Source organism: Ovis aries, chromosome 1 (genome assembly GCF_016772045.2).
Source record: "Ovis aries strain OAR_USU_Benz2616 breed Rambouillet chromosome 1, ARS-UI_Ramb_v3.0, whole genome shotgun sequence".
Taxonomy (NCBI): domain Eukaryota; kingdom Metazoa; phylum Chordata; class Mammalia; order Artiodactyla; family Bovidae; genus Ovis; species Ovis aries.
In genome coordinates, this window is record NC_056054.1 from 210,752,639 (window position 1) to 210,772,580 (window position 19,942).

The window sequence follows — 19,942 nt, forward strand, 5'->3', positions numbered from 1 at the left end:
CCTGTTTTTCCACTTTCATTTGGATTATATGAATATTTTTATGATTACAGTTTTCTTCCTTTGGTGGGTTATTAACTATAAATCTTTTATTATAGTGGTTGCATCAGGATTTATAGTACACATCTTTAACTTAGCACTATATACTTTCAAGTGATATTTTAAAGAGATTAAATAATAATAATTTTTACTCATAGTTACCATTTCCAGCTGTTCGTTTCTTTGTGTAGATGCATACACATCTAGTTCATCTAGTTTCATTTATTTTCTGCCCAGATGGCTTTAACATTCCTTATAGTGCAAATCTAATGCTGATGAATTCTTTCTATATATATGAACAAGTCTGTATTTCACTTTCATTATTGAAAGATTTTGTTGTTGTTGAGTATAGAGTTCTGGGGTTGACAGGATATTTTTCTTGCAGTACTTTAAAAAAATATTGCTGTGTTCTCTTATTTACACTTGAACTTATTCCAGTTTTCATCCTTATTGCTCTGTAGTAATTTGTCTTGTTTTATCTGGCTGCTTTTAAGATTTTTCTGCTTATAAGTGATTTTGTACAATTTGAATATGTTGTGCCTTAGTTCAGTTTTCTTTGTTTCTTGACTTTGAAGCTTCTTGGATGTCTTCATACATAGTTTCCTTCAAGTGAAAAAAATTTTTGACCATTATTTTTAAAGAATATTCTACTTCCTCCCCACATTTTTTTTAACTTGAAGTTTTGAGTGTGTTTATTAGTCTGCTTGATTTCCCTTAATACTCTTCATTTTTTATCCAGTACTTTTTTCGGGTGTGCTCAGTCACGTCCAACTCTCTGACACCGTGGACTGGGTAGCCCACCAGGCTTCGAAAGGGCAAGGGTGCTGGAACGGGCTGCCGTTTTGAACCCACATCTCTTTTACGTCTCCTGCAGTGGCAGGTGGATTCTTGACCACTAGCGCCGCCTGAGAAGTGGGATAATTTCTATGCTGTTTTTCAGGTTTACACTCCTTTCCTTCTGGTTATTTGTGAACTTTGTTCTGGCACATTGTTAAATTACCTGGAAATGGTCTGATCCTTTGGGTCACGCTTATGAAACTTGTTAAATGTCAGGGAAACAGTGCTCAGTGTAGAGCTAATTATTTCCTGGTACTGAGGCAAGAACCTAGATGTACTCAAACCAGTGTTCCCTGAATCAAAAGGTTTTCTAGCCTGATGCACGTTTCCAGTCTTCTTTCTTCTAATCCTTTTCAGTTCTTCTTTCCCAAGGCTCAGCTAGTACTTATGCTGATTAGTATAGCTAACTGTGTGAGTTGGGCCCGCTGCAGGTCTTCAGAATTCTGTCTGCCTAGCTCTCTCCTTTCTTGTGCTATGAATTCTAGCTGCCTGTGGCTCTCTAGATTCTGAGCTTTATCTCTTCCCCTCAGGAATTTCATTAATCTCTTCCTTAGGGAAATTCCTCTTCCATGGGCCAAGATCTGGACATTTTTCCAAATCATATATGAGCAGTTAAAGGCACATTGTTGGTTGATTTCCTTCTCTGAAGAACCACTGTCCTTTGTTGTCTCGTACCCAGAGTCTTCCCTGGTGGCTCAGATGGTAAAAAAAATCCTTTTGCAATGCAGGAGACCCAGGTTTGATCCCTGGGTCAGGAAGATGCTCTGGAAAAGGCAATGGTCACCCACTCTAGTCTTCTTGTCTAGAGAATTCCATGGATAGAGGAGCCTGGCAGGCTGTGGTCTGTGGAATCTCAAATAGTCGGACACAACTGAGCACCTAACGCGAGCACTAACCCAGAGTCTTGTACTGTTATTTCGTACATTTTGTAAGTGTTTGGCTATTTTGGGCAGGAGGTAAATTTCTTTCCTGTTACCCCATCTTGACCAGAAATAGAAGTCTACCATGCTTTTAAAATTACCATATTCTAATTCCTATACTGTATTTTCATCCATATACTCTTACATAAAGCATAAATCATGGTTATAGATGAATTAACCATTTCACATTCATTAGGATAGCTATAAAAAATAAGTGTTCATAATGATGTGGAGAAATTAGAATCCTTATACTTTGTTAGTAGGTATGTAAAATGGTACATTTGTGGAAAAGAATATGACAGTTCCTCAAAAAGCTAAACATAGAATTACCATATGACCCAGCAGTTCTCCTCCTAGGTAACTGAATTGAAGGCAGGAACTTGAATGAATTCATAGCAGTATTTATAGCATTGTTCACAGTAGCCAAAGGGTGAGAACAGCACACTGTCCATGAGCAGATGAGTGGATGAACAGAGTGAGGTCTCTATATACATGGATTATTATTCAGCCATTAAAAAAAATGGATTCCTGATACATGCTGCAGCACCGGAGAACTTGTATACCTGATGCTAAGTGAAGTAGATCAGACATAACTGTAAAAGTAACGATTACAGGGGCTGGGAGGAGGGCGAAATGGAGAGCTGTTGCTTAATGGTTACAGAATTTCTGTTTGGGGTGATGCAGAACTTTGAAAGTAGTGGTGATGATTGTACAATATTGTGAATGTAACTGATACAGCTGAATTGTACACTTAATTAAATGACAAATTTCATGTTATGTATGACCACAATATTTTAAAACTAATGTAATATGCTAAAAGCCATTGAATTGCACGCTTTAAATGGATGAAATGTATGATACATGAATTATATCTCAGTGAAGCTGTTTTTTTGAAAAAGGCAAATGAATATTAAATGCCTTTTCCCCTTCCCTCATAGGTTTATTTATTACCTTTCTGGATTATGAAAGATACATGGGTTAACAAAAAATAAATCAGAATTGGAGGACACAGAGATTAAATCTTAGTTCCAGGGCTTTTTCCTTTTTTTGCTGCACCTTGCAACTTGCAGGATCCTTGTTCCTCAACCAAGGATCAGACTCATGCCCCCTGCAGTGAAAGAGCAGAGTGCTAACCACTGGACCATCAGGGAATTCCAGCTCCAGGAATTTAGAAGATTGTGTACCCTCAGCCAATAACTTTTCTTAGCCTTTTTCATCATATGAAAAATGAAACCAATAATAGTAAATATACCTCTCATGTATTACCTACATAAAAATATATTTTATGTTAAAGATGTGTCTCTATCCTGAAGGACTTATATTACCTAGAGTTATTTTTAAATTTTAGGAATAAAATATAAAGTAAGGCGGTATGGGTTCTTAGATCACACCAAACTATAATCATTGTATCTTATGAGCCAAGCATATCACAGAACATTAATCATACAACTCATGTCTTAGCATTCTCCAGCTTCCTTCAGTTATCTTTACCTGGTTATACACTTAGTTTTTGTTTTGGTTTGGACCTAATAGTGTATTTGTTTAAATACTGTTTCTGATTTTCTCAGCCACCTATCTAACATTTTCAGATGATGCACTATCAGATTGATACCCTGGTGGAGCACAACAGATACTTGGCCTTCTTCACAGCGTTTTATTATATAACTTTTAATTGTTCTTTAAATTATTTACATTTTTGGCACACACACACCCCCATACACACAATTATTTTTTGGGGGTGTTTGCACTGGGTCTTTGTTGCTACACGCAGGCATTCTCTGGTCGCAGCGAATAGGAGCCACTCCTCGTTGTGGTGTGTGAGCTTCTCATTGCAGTGGCTTCTCTTCTTTGCAGAGCACAGGCTCAGTAGTTGTGGTACAAGGGCCTGGTTGCACCGCAACCTGTGAAATTTGCCCAAACCAGGGATCGAACTCGTGTCCCCTGCATTGGCAGGCAAACCCTTATCTACTGTGCCACCAGGGAAGTCCTTTCCCCCACTTCTTAACACTATAGTAAATTATCATATAAGCATTTTGTTAAAATTATTTTTCAAAATTGTATCTTAATAATATTTAATGTCAAAATGAAGGTGTAGTTACTGACTCCAATTCCAAATCACAAAGACAAAATCTAAACCAGGTAATTCAAGAAAGGGAACATAATATAAGGAAACTCTAGCAGAAGTCTTATAAGAGTGAAGAATAGAGAAGTAGGAGGTAACTCAGAGTTTAACAACTGCAGTAAACCTAAGACTGTAGAGAAAATGATAGGATCCAACTACCCAGTGGAAATGGTGTCTTTAGAGAATAGGCTGCCTGGCGAGAGCAGGCACCGTGGAGCAATCAGAGTCACTGCCAAAGACCCAGTCTTAAAGAGAGAGGACCACAGAGTTGCCTGTCTGCCCTCTTTCTCCTGACCTTAGACTTCTGACAGTTTCTTCCACTTAATGAGCCCATCTAGGGTACTGCAGGCATGGGGACCTGCAATATGTCATGTCCTGGTGGCAAAGAAGGGCAGGGCAGAGCGGGGTGAGGAGTGGGCTGAAGATAAGCTCACAGAGGAACGGTTGTCTACATTGCTCTAAGAGGTTGTGGTGCACATGAACAACAGCATACCAGACATCGTGCTGATCAAAGTGGGCCAGTGTTTTTATTCACTGACTTAGTTGGATTCTCCCAGAAGCAGGATGGGAAAGAGGAAAGGAGCCAAGGAAGGGAACAGTTCTGGTGACAAAGGTCTAGGGTCAACCTAATTCATGCAGGGCTCTGAAGTGTTTGTTATATATCGGGATTTTCCTTGTCTTGCCAAGCAAGCTTCATTTTTGATTCTCACCTTTTCCCCCAACCACCTACTGCCTGCTCTAAATGCAGTGTTTGGTATGCTTCTATTGCTTAACCCAGTTACTTGCTATCATTACCTTAATCTGCATTGCTAATTATAGAGAAGCTTTGCACTTTGCAACAGGGGAAAATGAGAAAGGAAAGAATCTTTAATCATATCCGAGCTAAAGTATTAAATGCCAGCCAGCTTTTGAACTTCTGAGGTTTTAAATTCAGTGATGTAGAATTTAAGATATATTTGACAAGAATCAGTTAGAAGCAAAATGTATTTGCCAATCATGTAATACTCCCATTTATCGGTTAAGTAGATAGTGGAAATGGTACTTACTTAGTGTAACATTTGTCTCACTTGTAATTTACAAAGTACTTTCATACACGTTATCTAACTTGATGTTCACAATATCCTTGAGTACTAAGTGTAAAGGTTTTTATCCCCATTTTTTAGCAGAGAGAAATAGCGTGAGAGCTGACTTGCTTATAAGGGCCCATTAGTTAGGGAATAGCAAAACAAGGCTTCTTATCCATTGAACACTCACAGAATTTTAGAAACAAAAGGAAATGTAGCATCACATTTAATTTTATTCTTTTAGAAATGAGGTACCAAGAGTCTAGTGCTAGTAATTTACAGAGCAAACTCTCAGGAACCCTCATCTCCTGGTTACCAGGCCAGTATACTTTCTATTAGGCTGTGTCTCACATAGAGACAACCAAACTGAAATGTATTAATATTTGCGATATTTAAGTACCATAATCTTAAAAATTCTATTAATATAAAAAGAATAAAACAAATCGTTTTAAGTTCTTAATGTCCAGCAGTGTTTTAAAACTAAAGCACCCAGATTTCAGTACGTGTGGAATGAATACAAACCTGGCCTTTTTTCCTTTGCAGCACCAGCATTGGATGTTGACTGGCAGAGCAACAACACTTTCGCTTCTTGTAGTACAGATATGTGCATTCATGTCTGTAAATTAGGACAAGACAGACCTATTAAAACATTCCAGGGACACACGGTGAGAAACTTTTTTCTCCCTCCTTTAAAGCAATTGTGATGAATAAGTAATGTTTCAGTGGTTTTGAAGTATGTGTTTAATACCCAAAGAACAACCAAGTCTATGGAATGAAAATGTGAATGTTTACTGTTATTTTTAGAATGAAGTAAATGCTATCAAATGGGACCCAACTGGCAATCTCCTGGCATCCTGTTCTGATGACATGACCTTGAAGGTAATTCAGATAGGAGGGAGGAAGGGGGCTGAGGAGTTATACAGTGTGGCTGCGCTGGCCATTCTCAGAATGTGCCTCTTGTAGTTGGGAATTATGATACTAAGATTTGTGTTATTATAAATTGCCTTTGCTAGTAATGAGTCATATTTTGGTACAATGAAAGGTTATTTGCTCATGTAAAGATCTGACTCACAGGTAATTAATGAAGATCTTTGTAGGATTCATGGGTTTGACTGATATTCTGAGCAGTGTATTAATTGGGTTTTTGCTGTGGTGTGGATATATATCACCTTTGCTCGGAAACTGATGTGTAGTGGATATATAGCTTAATCGGTGAATGAGCATAGTTGACATGTCAGAATTCACATCTCAATATGAGTTTACATTTTTCTTGTTTTATAACTAAAAGCAAAAACTAGCACCTAGCCCCTGTGTATATCACATACCAGAATTAAGGGGTGAGAAAAGCTTTTTGAGATAAAGAAAAATATAATAATCTTCAAAATTAATGAAGCTTGAGCTGTATACTTCATCAAATTAGCTCTACTAAAAATAATTTACCTTTGATTTTACAATGCCACTGCCTACAAACGTGATAACCTTCATAGATAGGATAATCATGAAGGAAAACTGCTTTTCCTCTTCCCATGAACAGATTAAATGTAACCTTGGTAACCTGGTGGGGTTTTTTCCCTTAAATACCAGCTATGCTTTTAGTTAGGTTTTCTCAAGTCTGGACTCCTCTGTAAGCATTGCTGATAAAAATGCTTTTCTTCACACTTGCATTTGCGAGAGTACTTTGCAAGTGTGTGCGTGCGTGCATGTGCACACCCCTGCTCACTCAGTCATGTGTGAGGACCACAGCCCACCAGCCTCCTCTGTGGAATTTTCCAGGCGAGAATACTGGAGTGCGTTACCATTGCCTACTCCAGGGATTGAACCCGCGTCTCTGCATCTCCTGCATGGGCAGGCAGATTATTTACCACTGTGCCACCTGGCACCCTTGCATGCACATACATTATGCTTATAAAATGAATAAAGAGCAAAAAACTTCTTTGGGAGCAGAGTGTGGTACATACAAGGAAATGAAAGAAGGCCAGTGGCTACTCTCAGCTACTGATTTGCAGTTCAAGAGATATGTTTGAATTAGAAAGTGTTAGAGAGTTTTGTTGTTGTTGTTCCAAGAATAATAAACGGTCATAGAATTTTAAAGCAGAAGCTATAAGGATGGATAATGTCTAGTGAAGCCATACTTTGAGAAGAAGGAACAGCAGATAAATGAGAAGATTATGCTTCGCTTGCATAGTGCCTTTGAGTCATGCAAGTGGAAGTGCCAGGTTGGTCTGAGGCTCAGAGAAGAACTCAAAGTTTGATGTAACCATTTGGGAATCCTCAATAGATGGATGGTCATTCAAAGCCATGGGCGTGGACAAAATTGTGTAGGTAAAAAGTATCAAGTAAAAGAAGAAGAAAGCTTTAAAAGTCTTAAACTCTGTAATATTTACCTGCTTTAAGAAGAATCAGGTTCCAAGAGAAAACCTAGCAGGAATGACTTCAGTGGAAATAGTATGTATGTGTAGAGAAGAATATTTCAAGGAGGTGTTGAAGAGAATGGTCAGTAGTATCAGTGCTATTGAAAGCTGGCATGAAATACGTTTTAGAAACTTATCTTTTGCACATATTTACATGGAGTTATGTATACCTAGGATATAAAACTGGAGAAGGCAATGGCACCCCACTCCAGTACTCTTGCCTGGAAAATCCCATGGGCAGAGGAGCCTGGTAGGCTTCAGTCCATGGGGTTGCTAAGAGTCGGACACGACTGAGCAACTTCACTTTCATCTTTCACTTCCATGCATTGGAGAAGGAAATGGCAACCCACTCCATTGTTCTTGCCTGGAGAATCCCTGGGACGGGGGAACCTGGTGGGCTGCCGTCTGTGGGGTTGCACAGAGTCAGACACAACTGAAGCGACTTAGCAGAATACAGAACATTATGATACTGTTTCGTTATCTCAGTTTCATTGCAGAAGTGTGAAATCCCAGCTGATTTTTGTTTCTTTGTTGGCACTTGTGTTTGGTGTATGTTTGTTTGGGGCAAGATTTTCCATCTTGTCTTTATTGAGTGATTTTGTCAGAAATACTGTTGATACAGGTTTCTCTTAACTTTTGCTCAAAAACAGTACGAGTTTTTAATCTGTATTGCATAATAAACATGTTTTCAACTTGAGAAAAGTGTTTTCTGCTTACCATTTTAACTTTAATTATTGCTTTTTTAATGGTTTTTTTCTATATGGATCATTTAAAATTTCTAAATCTTATTATGGTGAGAACAGATGAGATCTACCTTTTAACAGATTTTAAAATGTACTATACAGTATTGTTATCTAAACACAGTGTTGTATGGCAGATCTCCTCTAGGGTTGAAATTTTATACTTTTTGAATAGCAGCCCACCTCCACCACAACTCCTTACAACCACCATTCTTTTTTTCTTTTCCATTATTGTTTATTATAGGATATTGAGTATGATTTCTGTGCTATATTCTATATAGGACCTTACTGTTTATCCCCGCCATTCTTTTTTCTTGCTTTTATGAGTTTGATTCTTAGATACCTCATGTAAATGGAATCATGCAATGTTTGTTTTTAAAATGTACCCATGTTGTCCTGTTGAATACTGCAGGATTTCCTTATACGTTCAGTCTGAATGTGCTCCACTGCGTGCACGCGCATCTTCTTTTCCCACTCACCCATTGTTGGACTCTTAGGCTGTTTCCATATTTTGGCTTTTCTGAAGAATGCTGCAGTGAACATGGGAGTACAGATACCACCTCAAGAGCCTGGTTTCATTTTATATGTTTTATATATATGTAGCCAGATGTGGAATTGCTGGTTCATATGGGGATAGTTGCTAAAATTTGAGGGAGAACCTCCATACTGGTTTTCATCATGGCTGCACCATTTTGTATTCATTTATCAGCAGTTTATAAGGGTTCCAAGTTCTCTATATTCTTGACAAAATTTTTAAAATTTATGGTAGCCATCTAACAGTTGTGAAGTGATATCTCATTGTAGTTTTGATTTGCTTTCCCCTGATTATCCGTGCCATTGAGCATCTCTTCATATAACCTGTTGGCCATTTGTATGTCGATTTGGAAGGAATGTCAAGTCCTTTGTCCATTTTAAAATTAGTATTTTGCTTTTGAGTTGTAGGATTTCCTTACATATTTTGAAAGTTATTGGATATATGGGTTGCAGTATTTTCTCTCATTCCATAGGTTGTTGCCTTTTTACTTTATTGATTGTTTTCTTTGCTGTGCAGAAACGTTGTAATTGTATGTAGTCCCTCTTGCCTTTATTTTTCGTGCTTTTATTGCCTATCCTTTGGTGTCAACATGAATCATACTGTATTATCTGTATATTCCTTATCAACTTTCCCTTCCCCATTGCCATATAGTTCCTAATTCTGAATTCTAAGAGGAACTTATAATGTATATCTTTATTTTTAAAGGATAGCATAAAAACGAATGCCTTAAATATTGTAGCATCACTACCAAGGAAATTACTGAATGTTTATATTTGTACCATCTGAAGCTTTCAAAAATAATCTTAGAACTACAATTTATTGAATCCTGAAGCCTCACAATACTGATTATTAGAATGAACTTGAAGCTAATTTGTCATTTTTAAAAAACAAATATTAAATAAATTCTACTACATTTTAATTTCTTTGCATATATTCTCTTGATCTCTATAATTATTGTTATGGTTATGCCACATATTTTGGACTGGCTAGATCATATTATAAATGTATCCTTTGTATGGAAAGCTAATTTACACACACTTTTTGTTTAGATATGGAGTATGAAACAAGACAACTGTGTCCATGATTTGCAAGCACATAATAAAGAAATTTATACTATCAAATGGAGTCCAACAGGGCCAGGGACAAGCAATCCAAATGCCAACCTTATGTTAGCAAGGTAACATTTCTGTTTTGCTTTTCCTTTATGAGTCTTTTACAAAAAGAAAATTCTTACATTATGGCAGAAAATTAGGAAAATTCAGTAAATTGGGAATGTGTCCTGCAAGGAGTATTTTTTAAATGGGAACATTTAGACATTTTATTATTTCAGCTCATAATGGATTTTGTTTATGGAGATGTCAAATATTTACTGATAATATCAAATATTGATTAAAACCTATGTAACCGAGGCACGACACAATAAAGTTTTTTCAGCATCAAAATAAATAATAAGTGTATATTCAAAGTAATGTTTCGTGAATCAATATAAAGGAGTTATTTAAAGAATAAAGAAATATAGTAAATTAGCTTATTTATGTTTTCCAATTTACAGATGTGGAGATGCCCTTAATGGAAGCTGCCTCTTCTCCTTTTAGCTTTGTTTCCAGAGCACTTTGTTCCTAACAGCACAGTCTACTTCTCATAAGGAATTTGTGGCTAGCTATAAGGAAAGATGGTCATTGTAGTTTGGGGGTGGGGCTGGGAATTTCATTACTTATAAAATCTTTTTTTTTTTTTTTCCTCCTTTGTCAGTGCATCCTTTGATTCTACTGTTAGATTATGGGATGTAGACCGAGGAATTTGCATCCATACTTTGACAAAACACCAAGAGCCTGTGTACAGTGTAGCTTTCAGTCCTGATGGCAGGTATCTGGCGAGTGGTTCTTTTGACAAGTGTGTGCACATCTGGAACACACAGGTATGTCTGGGTTATTTGAAGAGTCACATATCTTTATATGAGCAAGAAGTGCTTGTCTAAACAAATTTTTTTTCCCCAGTTTTGATTGTCATTCCTTTTGTGTTATTCATTCAGTTCTTAGCTTTTAAGTGAGTATTTTTTGGTGGCATTTTTTATAGCTTAGTAAAGATCAAAACCATCTGAAGTGAGATTTTCATAATATTGACCAAAATTTAGAAATAAATTTAAATTCTTTATTTTTTCAACAGTTTTGCAGACATAAAGTATGAGAATTTAAGATGCATTTATTTAGATAAATGATGTAATTTCTTTATTTTCTAAAAGAATTATCTTTGAAGAGGGTATATATGAGCAGTTAAAAAAATGTACTAAAGGACAGGATTTTATGATTCAATACAAAATTTATCAGAGAGAAACTTAAAACTATATACTACATTTCTAGGGACAATGCTACAGAGATCTTTTCTTAAAAATGGAGAAAACAGTTCTGTTGCTTTCATTCTTTTTCGTCTTTTCAGTGTTTTAGTTTTTACGTGCCATATACTGTTCTCTTCAGTAACAGTTACGTGACTCTACCTGTCCCTGCAGTATTGGTTTAATTTTAATGAGTGTTACTTTGGAAGTCTCCCTATTAAGGCTCTTTTTCTCCCTTTAGTAGAGTTTTGTAATTTCTTCATAAAGATCTTTTATTAAAAATCTATTCTGAGGTGCCTTACATATTTTATTGTTACTATGTATAGCATCTTTTTGGAGAAGGCAATGGCACCCCACTCTGGTACTCTTGCCTGGAAAATCCCATGGACGGAGGAGCCTGGTAGGCTGCAGTCCATGGGGTCACTGAGAGTCGGACATGACTGAGCGACTTCACTTTTACTTTTCACCTTCATGCATTGGAGAAGGAAATGGCAACCCACTCCAGTGTTCTTGCCTGGAGAATCCCAGGGACAGGGGAGTCTAGTGGGCTGCCGTGTATGGGGTCGCACAGAGTTGGACGCGACTAAAGCGACTTAGCAGCAGCATAGCATCTTTTAAAACATGTGTTCATTTTACTTACTGATGGTTACTCATGTTTGGAACATTACAGATTTTGGCATGTTGATGTTGACTTTGTTGACTTCATCAACCCTGCTGAGCTCTCTAATCTTAATTATTTCCCGGCTTGGCGGGATCTTAGTTCCCGAAAGTACTGAGTCCTAACCATTGAACTACCAGAAAAGTCCCAGTCTTTCTGTTTTGACTGAATAGCAGAGACTTCATAGATAATCTGCCTTTTGTATTATTTTCTGTCACTCATTTTCTCCATTTTGAGTAAATTAATTTAAAATAAAATTTGGGTAGAGAACAGTAGAATTCTAAGGGAAGATGCTGTTAGACTTTTAAAGACATTTGAACAGCTATCCATACTGTTTTGTTGTTTCACTATTGTGTATCAAAATGTCATTTTTTTTTCAAGTTTGAAAATAATAAAATGCATCTTGTGAGATTTCAGTGCAGGAAAAAGTCTTTTTTTTTTTTTTTTGTCGTATACATATGTGATATATATGTGTGTGTGTAGTTTGTTTTTTTTCCTTCCCATTACTTGGTTGATATGTTACCTAATCATTTGACAGATAAATTCTTAATAGTCTGGTCTGATCATAGATTTGAGTAAATGCTAAGAATTCTTTGGCAGTTTTATTGTAGATAGCTCTTGCTTATTGACCATGCTGTTTGGGTTCAATTATAGCCTAAGTTAAGCTTAGAAATTGGTAAGTACTATTGAAGGAAAGTGTTGGTTCTTTTTTAAAGCCCACAGTTGACTCTATAGATTTACTCTGTACGTGAGCTTATTTTAGATTTTGTTGATGCCACTCCTTTGCCTCCTTATTAATTGTAGATATATTTAAGGCCTGCTATACTCATACTTTTTCATTAATCTCTTAAATTGTGAGAAATTTTAGATAAGAGGTTAAAAACAGTAGAGCTCTCCCTATGTGATCAACTGTATCCATGCATCTGTGGTTTCTGCAGTATTTCCAGACTGACTTTGAACAGGAAAACAAGGAAAAATGGTCTCCCAGCTTAGTGATTAACTTAGGGCTGGCTCTGTCAGACAATGTTTACAAGATATGTGTCTTGCTGCCATGTCGTTTTTAGGTAGTTCTGATACCTGTAGTTTGAATTTTGTAGGTCACCATGAAGCTGAGACATACTTTCCTTATTTGTCAGGACAGAACACCAAAAGCATGTTTTCCAGTTTCTCATACAGAACCTCTTACCTTTGACCTGTTTAATGACTTGTTTCCTAAGAGAATCTATTTTTGTACTGAGTTTTAATTATTGAATGGCAGCTGAATGATTTTGATTACCATTACCAAAGGAATAAAGTAATTGAGCCGTAAACTGTATGTGTGTGAATGATCTGTTAACAGAGAGCAGGCGTGTGTGTGTGTGTGTGTGTGTGTGTGAATGATCTGTTGAGAGCAGGCGTGTGTGTGTGTGTGAATGATCTGTTGAGAGCAGGCTAGTGCTACCATTTTGTGAAAGGATTATCATATTACATTTCTGGTATTTCAGAACTTGTGTTTGAAGTTGAAGCTAAATCTTGCATTGGATTGCTGGAAATAAAGCTGTATGATATTTTGACCTCAGCATTTGAACATACATAATACTTTATCATTTTTAAGATTCTGCTTCTCATTATTTTAGACAGGTGCTCTAGTTCACAGCTATAGGGGAACAGGTGGGATTTTTGAAGTTTGTTGGAATGCGGCAGGAGACAAGGTTGGAGCCAGTGCATCAGATGGTTCAGTAAGTACAATGAAGCCTTCCAGAGGGGCAGATGCGTGTGTGTGAGAGGGTGCAGTGGAGTACAGTGAAGCCTTCCAGAGGGGTAGATGTGTGTGTGTGAGAGAAGGCACAGTGGATAAACGCGGCTTGTGCTGGTGGTGACTGCCAAAGTGTTCTTTATAAAATAAATTTTATGATATGGGTATTGATCTTTTTTACTGAAGACTCTATGCTTTTCATACTCGTTTCATTCAAATAGTGTAAATATAATTTAGGGTATCTTGGCCAGAGTGCCTTCAAGATCAAGAAATGGACTGTAGAACTTCATCAGTGAAATTAAGTATAGCACGATATCTCTGTGAGAGAGATTTGAATTTTTAATGCCTATTTTTAAGCTTCTTTTCTTGTAGAAGGTTGCTGGTAGCCCAGGGAAGGGGGGAATAGAGGCACTGAGGGGTCTACATTGAGGAATGCATGATACCAAGAGGCTTTCAGGGCGAGGCTGGCAATGCCTTTACAGAAATACTCATTGTGGCTTCCAAAGTTCTGAAAGCAAAGGGAAGATGGAAAGAGTATAGCCATTAGCTGTTTACTGAAGCAATACCTTAATATAATCTGTAGTATCTTTCATTAAAATTGAAGGCATATCATAAAAAACAGTCTATTTTGAATGTATTTATTTCTACTTTTTAATTAACAGAAAGCAGATCTTAAAAATTTTAGCCATGGTTCTTCTGTAGTGCGAGCCCATGATTATTTCCTCCATCTTCTTTCACGTAGTTTATCTGGTTGTTTATATCCATTGCTATGATTACTTTTGTTTTATCAGTTTCATGAACTTGGAACTAAGAAATAGATTCCAAACTGTACTATAAAAAAGTTAAAAATGTACAATGAAATTCTTTACACACTGGTTGATTATTTTAATTTCTTACAGGTTTGTGTATTAGACCTTCGGAAATAGCGCTACTAGTTGGAAGCCATGGACCGACTATGAATGTGTATATAGCCAAAATGACTGTCCCCGACCCAAGTACTGCTATAGTCCCACTTGAACCATGGCCAGTCCACTACAGCCAAATCTAAGAGAAATATATACAAACAGTGTATATAAACAAAATTGCACCCTGAAGATGACAGAATTTTGTCACAGCTTGTGAATTCTGTTCACCAAGTGCTGGAATCAAATCTGCTGTGCCCCTAAAATAGCATTTAGAAGTTTTGGATATGAAAAACAGAAGAGAGAAAAAATATGCGTTATAAAAGCAGCCCATACATGTACCAGTTTTTGGATACTAATGACAGCCTTGTTTATCCCCTTTGAATCAGCAGACACCATGGATTATATTCTTTTTTCCCTTCAGTAGTTTAGCAGTTTGTATGTACAGAGAAAACGGACTTACAAAAACTTGCAGCAGTAGTTTGTTCTTGCTTTTAAACTTTTTTTGGTTTAGTTTATGGATGCATGAAGTAAGGGAGTGAATCAGTTTCTTGTTTATATTTTTTTTCACCTTTTAAACAAAAAAATTCTTAAAAATATTTTAATGCATTCTTTTGAAGAGATAGATGTTTGGTACATTTATGGCTCCCAGAGCATATATTCAATTGGTGCATGTTGTAGACGGGGAAATTGGAAATTAAATGGAACTATATGACTTTGGTCATGTCAATCTGTAAGACACATCAGTAAAAGGGTATTATGCTCTGTTTTTTGTTTTTGCTTTTGCTTTGTTTTTCTGTTGTGGGGTTTTTCTGTTTTGTTTGTTTTTTTGGTGATGTGGCTTAAATGCAATAGTTTCTTTTTTTGGGACATATTTCTGCCAATTAAAGACTAGAAGGGCACAAAAATTTTTTTAATACCATAGAGAAGATGCATAAAAATATCTTCTGATGTTTTGTAGCCATAACTAAATTATGGTTAAAAATGTGCACTATTGTGAAAAGGAGCAAAGTAGGTTTGGGTTTTTTTGTTGTTTGTTTGTTTCTTTTACTTTGTTTTTTAAGAGATTAAAATGTTTCTGGATAAGGAGTAGCTTCTCCAAAGTGTCCATCATTCTGTTGTAGAAGCTTAAATATGTAATGTAACCAAACTCCAGTATTAAAAATCTCTCATGTTATTTTTCTTTATACAAAGCAAGATAACGGCATATAACACTGCCATTACATGGCAAAATGTTTGCTACCTTAGTTTAAAAACAATCTTTAAAACAAAAGACTTGCTTCAAGGTGTTCTTAAATAGCAGTGATTCAAAAATTTTAAAAAAAGGTATAATTGCACTAACCTCCCGGCTGCTCTAATTCTGCGTTTGTGGTACTTGTGACTACATTTTCTCAAATATAGATAGATTTAAGCTGCTATGTTTTGTTTTTTTAGTAATCACTACTATATCATGTCTTTTACTCTGTTTATAATATCATGTATTTTCTTAAAGGTATAGGTATCAGATCAAACCTCCTCTTGTGCTCATGCAACTAAAAGCTAAAATATACAGAATTTACAAATGATAGCATGGGGCTATGTTTATATGTGTGATTAACAGGGTTTGTCATGATTAATGTAATAATTCAGAAGTGTCAGTTTTGAAGAGAATAGTTGTCAAATTTAATATCGCAAAAATTTTAATTAAGGAATATCATTTATTATCAAGCTTAGCAAATTTATAACACTATTTCTGTCACTAATTATTTGAAGCTTTTACTGCTAAAATTTTAACCTATGTTTTAAGTAGAAACTGATTTAACCCTAGTAATGCAGCTTTGATTTTCAGCATGTGTTGTTTTGCTATTTTTACAAAACAGCATTGATTGAAGCAAGTCTTGGTTTTACTAAGGTAGGATAGCATTTGCTATTGGTAAAGAGAATAAATACACTTAATTTCACAATACATTGTTACATGTACCCCAGTTATTGCTAGTGGGGTCTAAGATACTGTAATAATATTTTTTAAAATTTACATCCAGAGAGGCAGTCATTCATGATGGTTTTGTGCCAGCTGTTTTTAGGGTTTTGGATCACATTATAGTTATTTAGAACTATTACCCTGTGACTTACGTAGGAAACCTAATATGCTGAGTATCTGGCACTTGAAATCCTGCTTTTATCGCTGGAGGTCCACATCTGTGGTTGACCTCTGTTGTTGTTTTAAAAAAATAAAATAAAAATTTAAAAATCTGTGCAATAATTTTTAAATGTGCTCCCAGGAATAGACACAAATGTTTTGAGTATGTTTAAGCTGCATTTTCCTTTAGTGATGCATTTGTCAATTGCACTGAATTTAAATCTGAAAGTCAGAGGTGGTTATTGATAGTACTTTTTGTATTTTGATATGGACAATTTATTCATTTGCATACAGTTATTGACCTTTTTTCCCCAGCTGATTAAAGATAGTCACGAAGTTCTGCAGTATAGCTGCCAAAATCGACAGCTACATGTTTATGGTGTTGTCATCGTCTCTGTGTTTTTTGTTTGTTTGTTTGTTTGATCTTTAGGTATTTTACTTAAGCATAATAGCCACAGTAGGGCATATAAAAGATTATAAATACAGAGCTTTATTATCCTGAAGTCTTGGGTCTTTTAAGTATAAACTGTCAGAAAGGTATCCATTTTGTAGGCTTGGGTTCTTTGTGAGCATACAGTTATTTCTTTTTTGCTGCTGTTCTCAACATCATCATTGCCTGCTGATGTGCCACGATGCTGCTCCAGTAGACAAAAGTAAGATTGCCTCTAATTTGAGCAGTAACATGATTATAAGAGACCAAGTTTCACAGCCTGTAAAGTTCTATATTTGAGGTTCTTGCTTATTTTTTCCTTCCCTTTTTTTTTTTTCTTTTTGCCCCCTCTAAGAACTTATCTGAAGATCTATTGATTCCAGTAGATTTTCTGTGGTGTTCATTATATGTCATTGTTGTATAGGCTACTGTAAGACACTTACAAGGAAAAATAGAAAGGAAAACTTAAATGAATAGAATACTTACTGATTAAAATAGAGTAAAGAAAGAGCAGCTGTCATTCTTGAACATCATAAAGGAATATCTTTTTTCTTCTTCATGTAGGATATCCCGTAAATTCTTATCTTTGTTCCATTCCCGGTTTACTGTCATTGATCGGGTACCATCATTAACTTTGACGTGACTTTTAGAAGTGATAACTTTTAATTTCCTGATAGGTCTTAGGGTGTACTGAATTCTGTTTTAATTAATTATTCTCTAGGTAAGTATGTTTTAGGATTAAACACCTTTTACAGATACTGAAAGTGCCTCCTTTTGTGGTGTAAAAAACAAATTATGGTGCAAAAAGTAATCATTAGATTGAATTACATGAAGGTTTTTTGCTTTTTGACATATAGAAATGTCAAGAGAAAGGCCAAAGATTTGTACTTTTTCACTTAACTTATAAAGCACTCCTTTTTTCCTTAAACTTACTTCTGTCAAATTAGATTTAATGAGAGAGTACTATTTTTAAGGAGCTATCTGTTTATGTAGAATGATTTTGTTAAGAGTTATGTAAACTATTACTGAATAGAGGCCTGAAGAGGAGTATGCATTTTTGCTGTTTAAAGGAATCAGAAATGACTATTCTTATGTCAGCAAAGATGTTAAGTTTTACTAGATAAGCAGAAAAAATAAATCTCAAATGCAGTGCTATTTACTCTTTTCAAAACAGTTTTCATTTTCTTAAGCACATTGTACATTTCTGTAGAACCTGCATTTTTTTCTCGCATGCTAAAAACGGTACTTGCATTTGGTGAATTACTGTTGACAGTTTCCACAGAAATCCTGTTTCAGTGGACCAACATTGTGGCATGGCAGCAAATGCCAGCATTTTGGGGAATAGCAGCAAATCTACAAGAGACCCTGGTTGGTTTTTTTTGTTTTGTTTTGTTTTCTTCTGAATCAGCAGGGATGGAAGGGGAGTAGGGAAGTTATGAGTTACTCCTTCCGGTAATAGCTCTGACGTGTCACATTCAATATCAATTAAAAAAAAACAAACACATGAATCTAGTTAAGTGTAGAAGAGAGCGAAAAAAGAGGAAGTGTTCACTTTTTTAATACACTGATTTAGAAATTTGATGTCTTATATCAGTAGTTCTGAAGTATTAATAGCATTCTTTATTTCTGCCTTTATGTTGACAGTGTTGAAGCAGGGTGAATAACTCGGGCATATGGTTTTTGTTTTTTTTTTTTAAATTTTCTCGTAATCTGTTTCATGATGTTTTCTTTGGAGTTTATGGATAAGTTCAAGAAAACATTCTGCATGTTGTATCTAGTCTAATGTACTTATCCATCTCATCAAAAACAAAAACACGCAGACTGCATTTCGTAGCTCTGTAATCCCTAAATACAGAAGTAATTTTCTTCTTTCCTGACTTCGACATTGTAGCTATAATGTTCTAATTTTTGATTTCTACAAATCCTTTGGGTCTAATTCTGTGAGCCTACTTATAGCACTGGATTAAAATGTCTGCATCATTTCTTTAGTTATCCAGTTAACTTTAAAACTGTTGTAAAAGTGTAAACCAGCCCATGACAGTCTTTTGTACATGTTGAAGAACTTTGTTGTTCAGTTTTCATGACTGTTGTGTAAGGAAGACTGATACAGATACTCTATGCTGTCCTGGACCATGTTAATTACACTTGCGATGTATTTTGGTTCCACATCACAATGATTTGTCCCCAATGACCCTTTTATCCTTTCTAGGCACATTTTTTGTTGTTGTTGTTGCAGTTTCCCTTTGCATTGTATTGCTTTGACAACTGTAATTTGAATCAGATCTGAAAGAGGTCCAGAATAAAATATATTTTGATATTATGTTGGCTGTGTACATATATAAAACCTTTGATACCTATGTAGTTTGTATGGACTATTTCCTAGTCAAGTAAAGGGAAAGGGATGCTCTTGTTTACAATTTCTTGTTTACATTTTATTGCAATTACTCCTCTGATGTTCTTTTGTAGAATAAAGTTTTTTGCTCTGAGTTAGCCTTCATAACATAGAACATCATGTTGCTTCTCCCATGCTGGTGTTACCAATCATAACAACTGCCATCAGAACCCAAACCACTGTATTTCATAAATTTACTGTTTTACAAGATACACATAAAGTAAGCCCATAGATAAAAGTGCAAATTTTACTATTTTATTACTTCTCGTAGGAGATAAGATTTTTTAAATGAAGGGTAATTTACTATTTTTATTAAAGAATAATAGAGCATTTAATCAGCTAAGGAATAGCAATTTTGAATTATTTTAAAAAATAGATATTGTACTTTAAAAGACATTGTTTCACATAATCAAACAGATTCATTTGATTAGTGTGCATTTATTTGAGCACAAAACAATGTGTATAAGTTATTGAAGATTTTTAGGACAGGGTGCTCAACTTCCTTAATGCTCTTTTTTTCTTCATAGATACCTACTATAATTTAATAATTTTCTTCCTTAGCTAGTGGTATATGTTGCTAACAAATCTTATAATCTGTGAGGAAAGATACTAGGCATCTTCCAATTTTAATTAATCCCAACTCCTTTAGAATTACTGAGAGGTAATGATTTTTAAAGAATCATTGAGCATATTTTTTGTCTTTTTTGTT

General features: G+C 35.6%; 1 protein-coding gene across 23 annotated transcripts in view; it reads left to right on the forward strand.

Moving 5' to 3' along the window:
* The window catches only part of TBL1XR1 (TBL1X/Y related 1), a 180,256-nt gene extending 161,095 nt beyond the window's left edge, over positions 1-19,161 (forward strand). For 12 of the 23 annotated variants that reach the window (XM_060393482.1, XM_060393471.1, XM_060393517.1 and 9 more), the window contains 5 exons: positions 5,523-5,644; positions 5,784-5,858; positions 9,715-9,842; positions 10,418-10,583; positions 13,272-19,161. In XM_060393482.1, coding sequence (XP_060249465.1) covers positions 5,523-5,644; positions 5,784-5,858; positions 9,715-9,842; positions 10,418-10,583; positions 13,272-13,418 — 638 coding nt within the window. In that variant the 3' untranslated portion in view covers positions 13,419-19,161. The remainder of the gene's footprint in view (positions 1-5,522; positions 5,645-5,783; positions 5,859-9,714; positions 9,843-10,417; positions 10,584-13,271) is intronic. The other 11 variants (XM_042234271.1, XM_042234259.1, XM_015092545.3 and 8 more) reach the window with 1 other exon arrangement.
* The last annotated feature ends 781 nt before the right edge of the window (positions 19,162-19,942 follow it).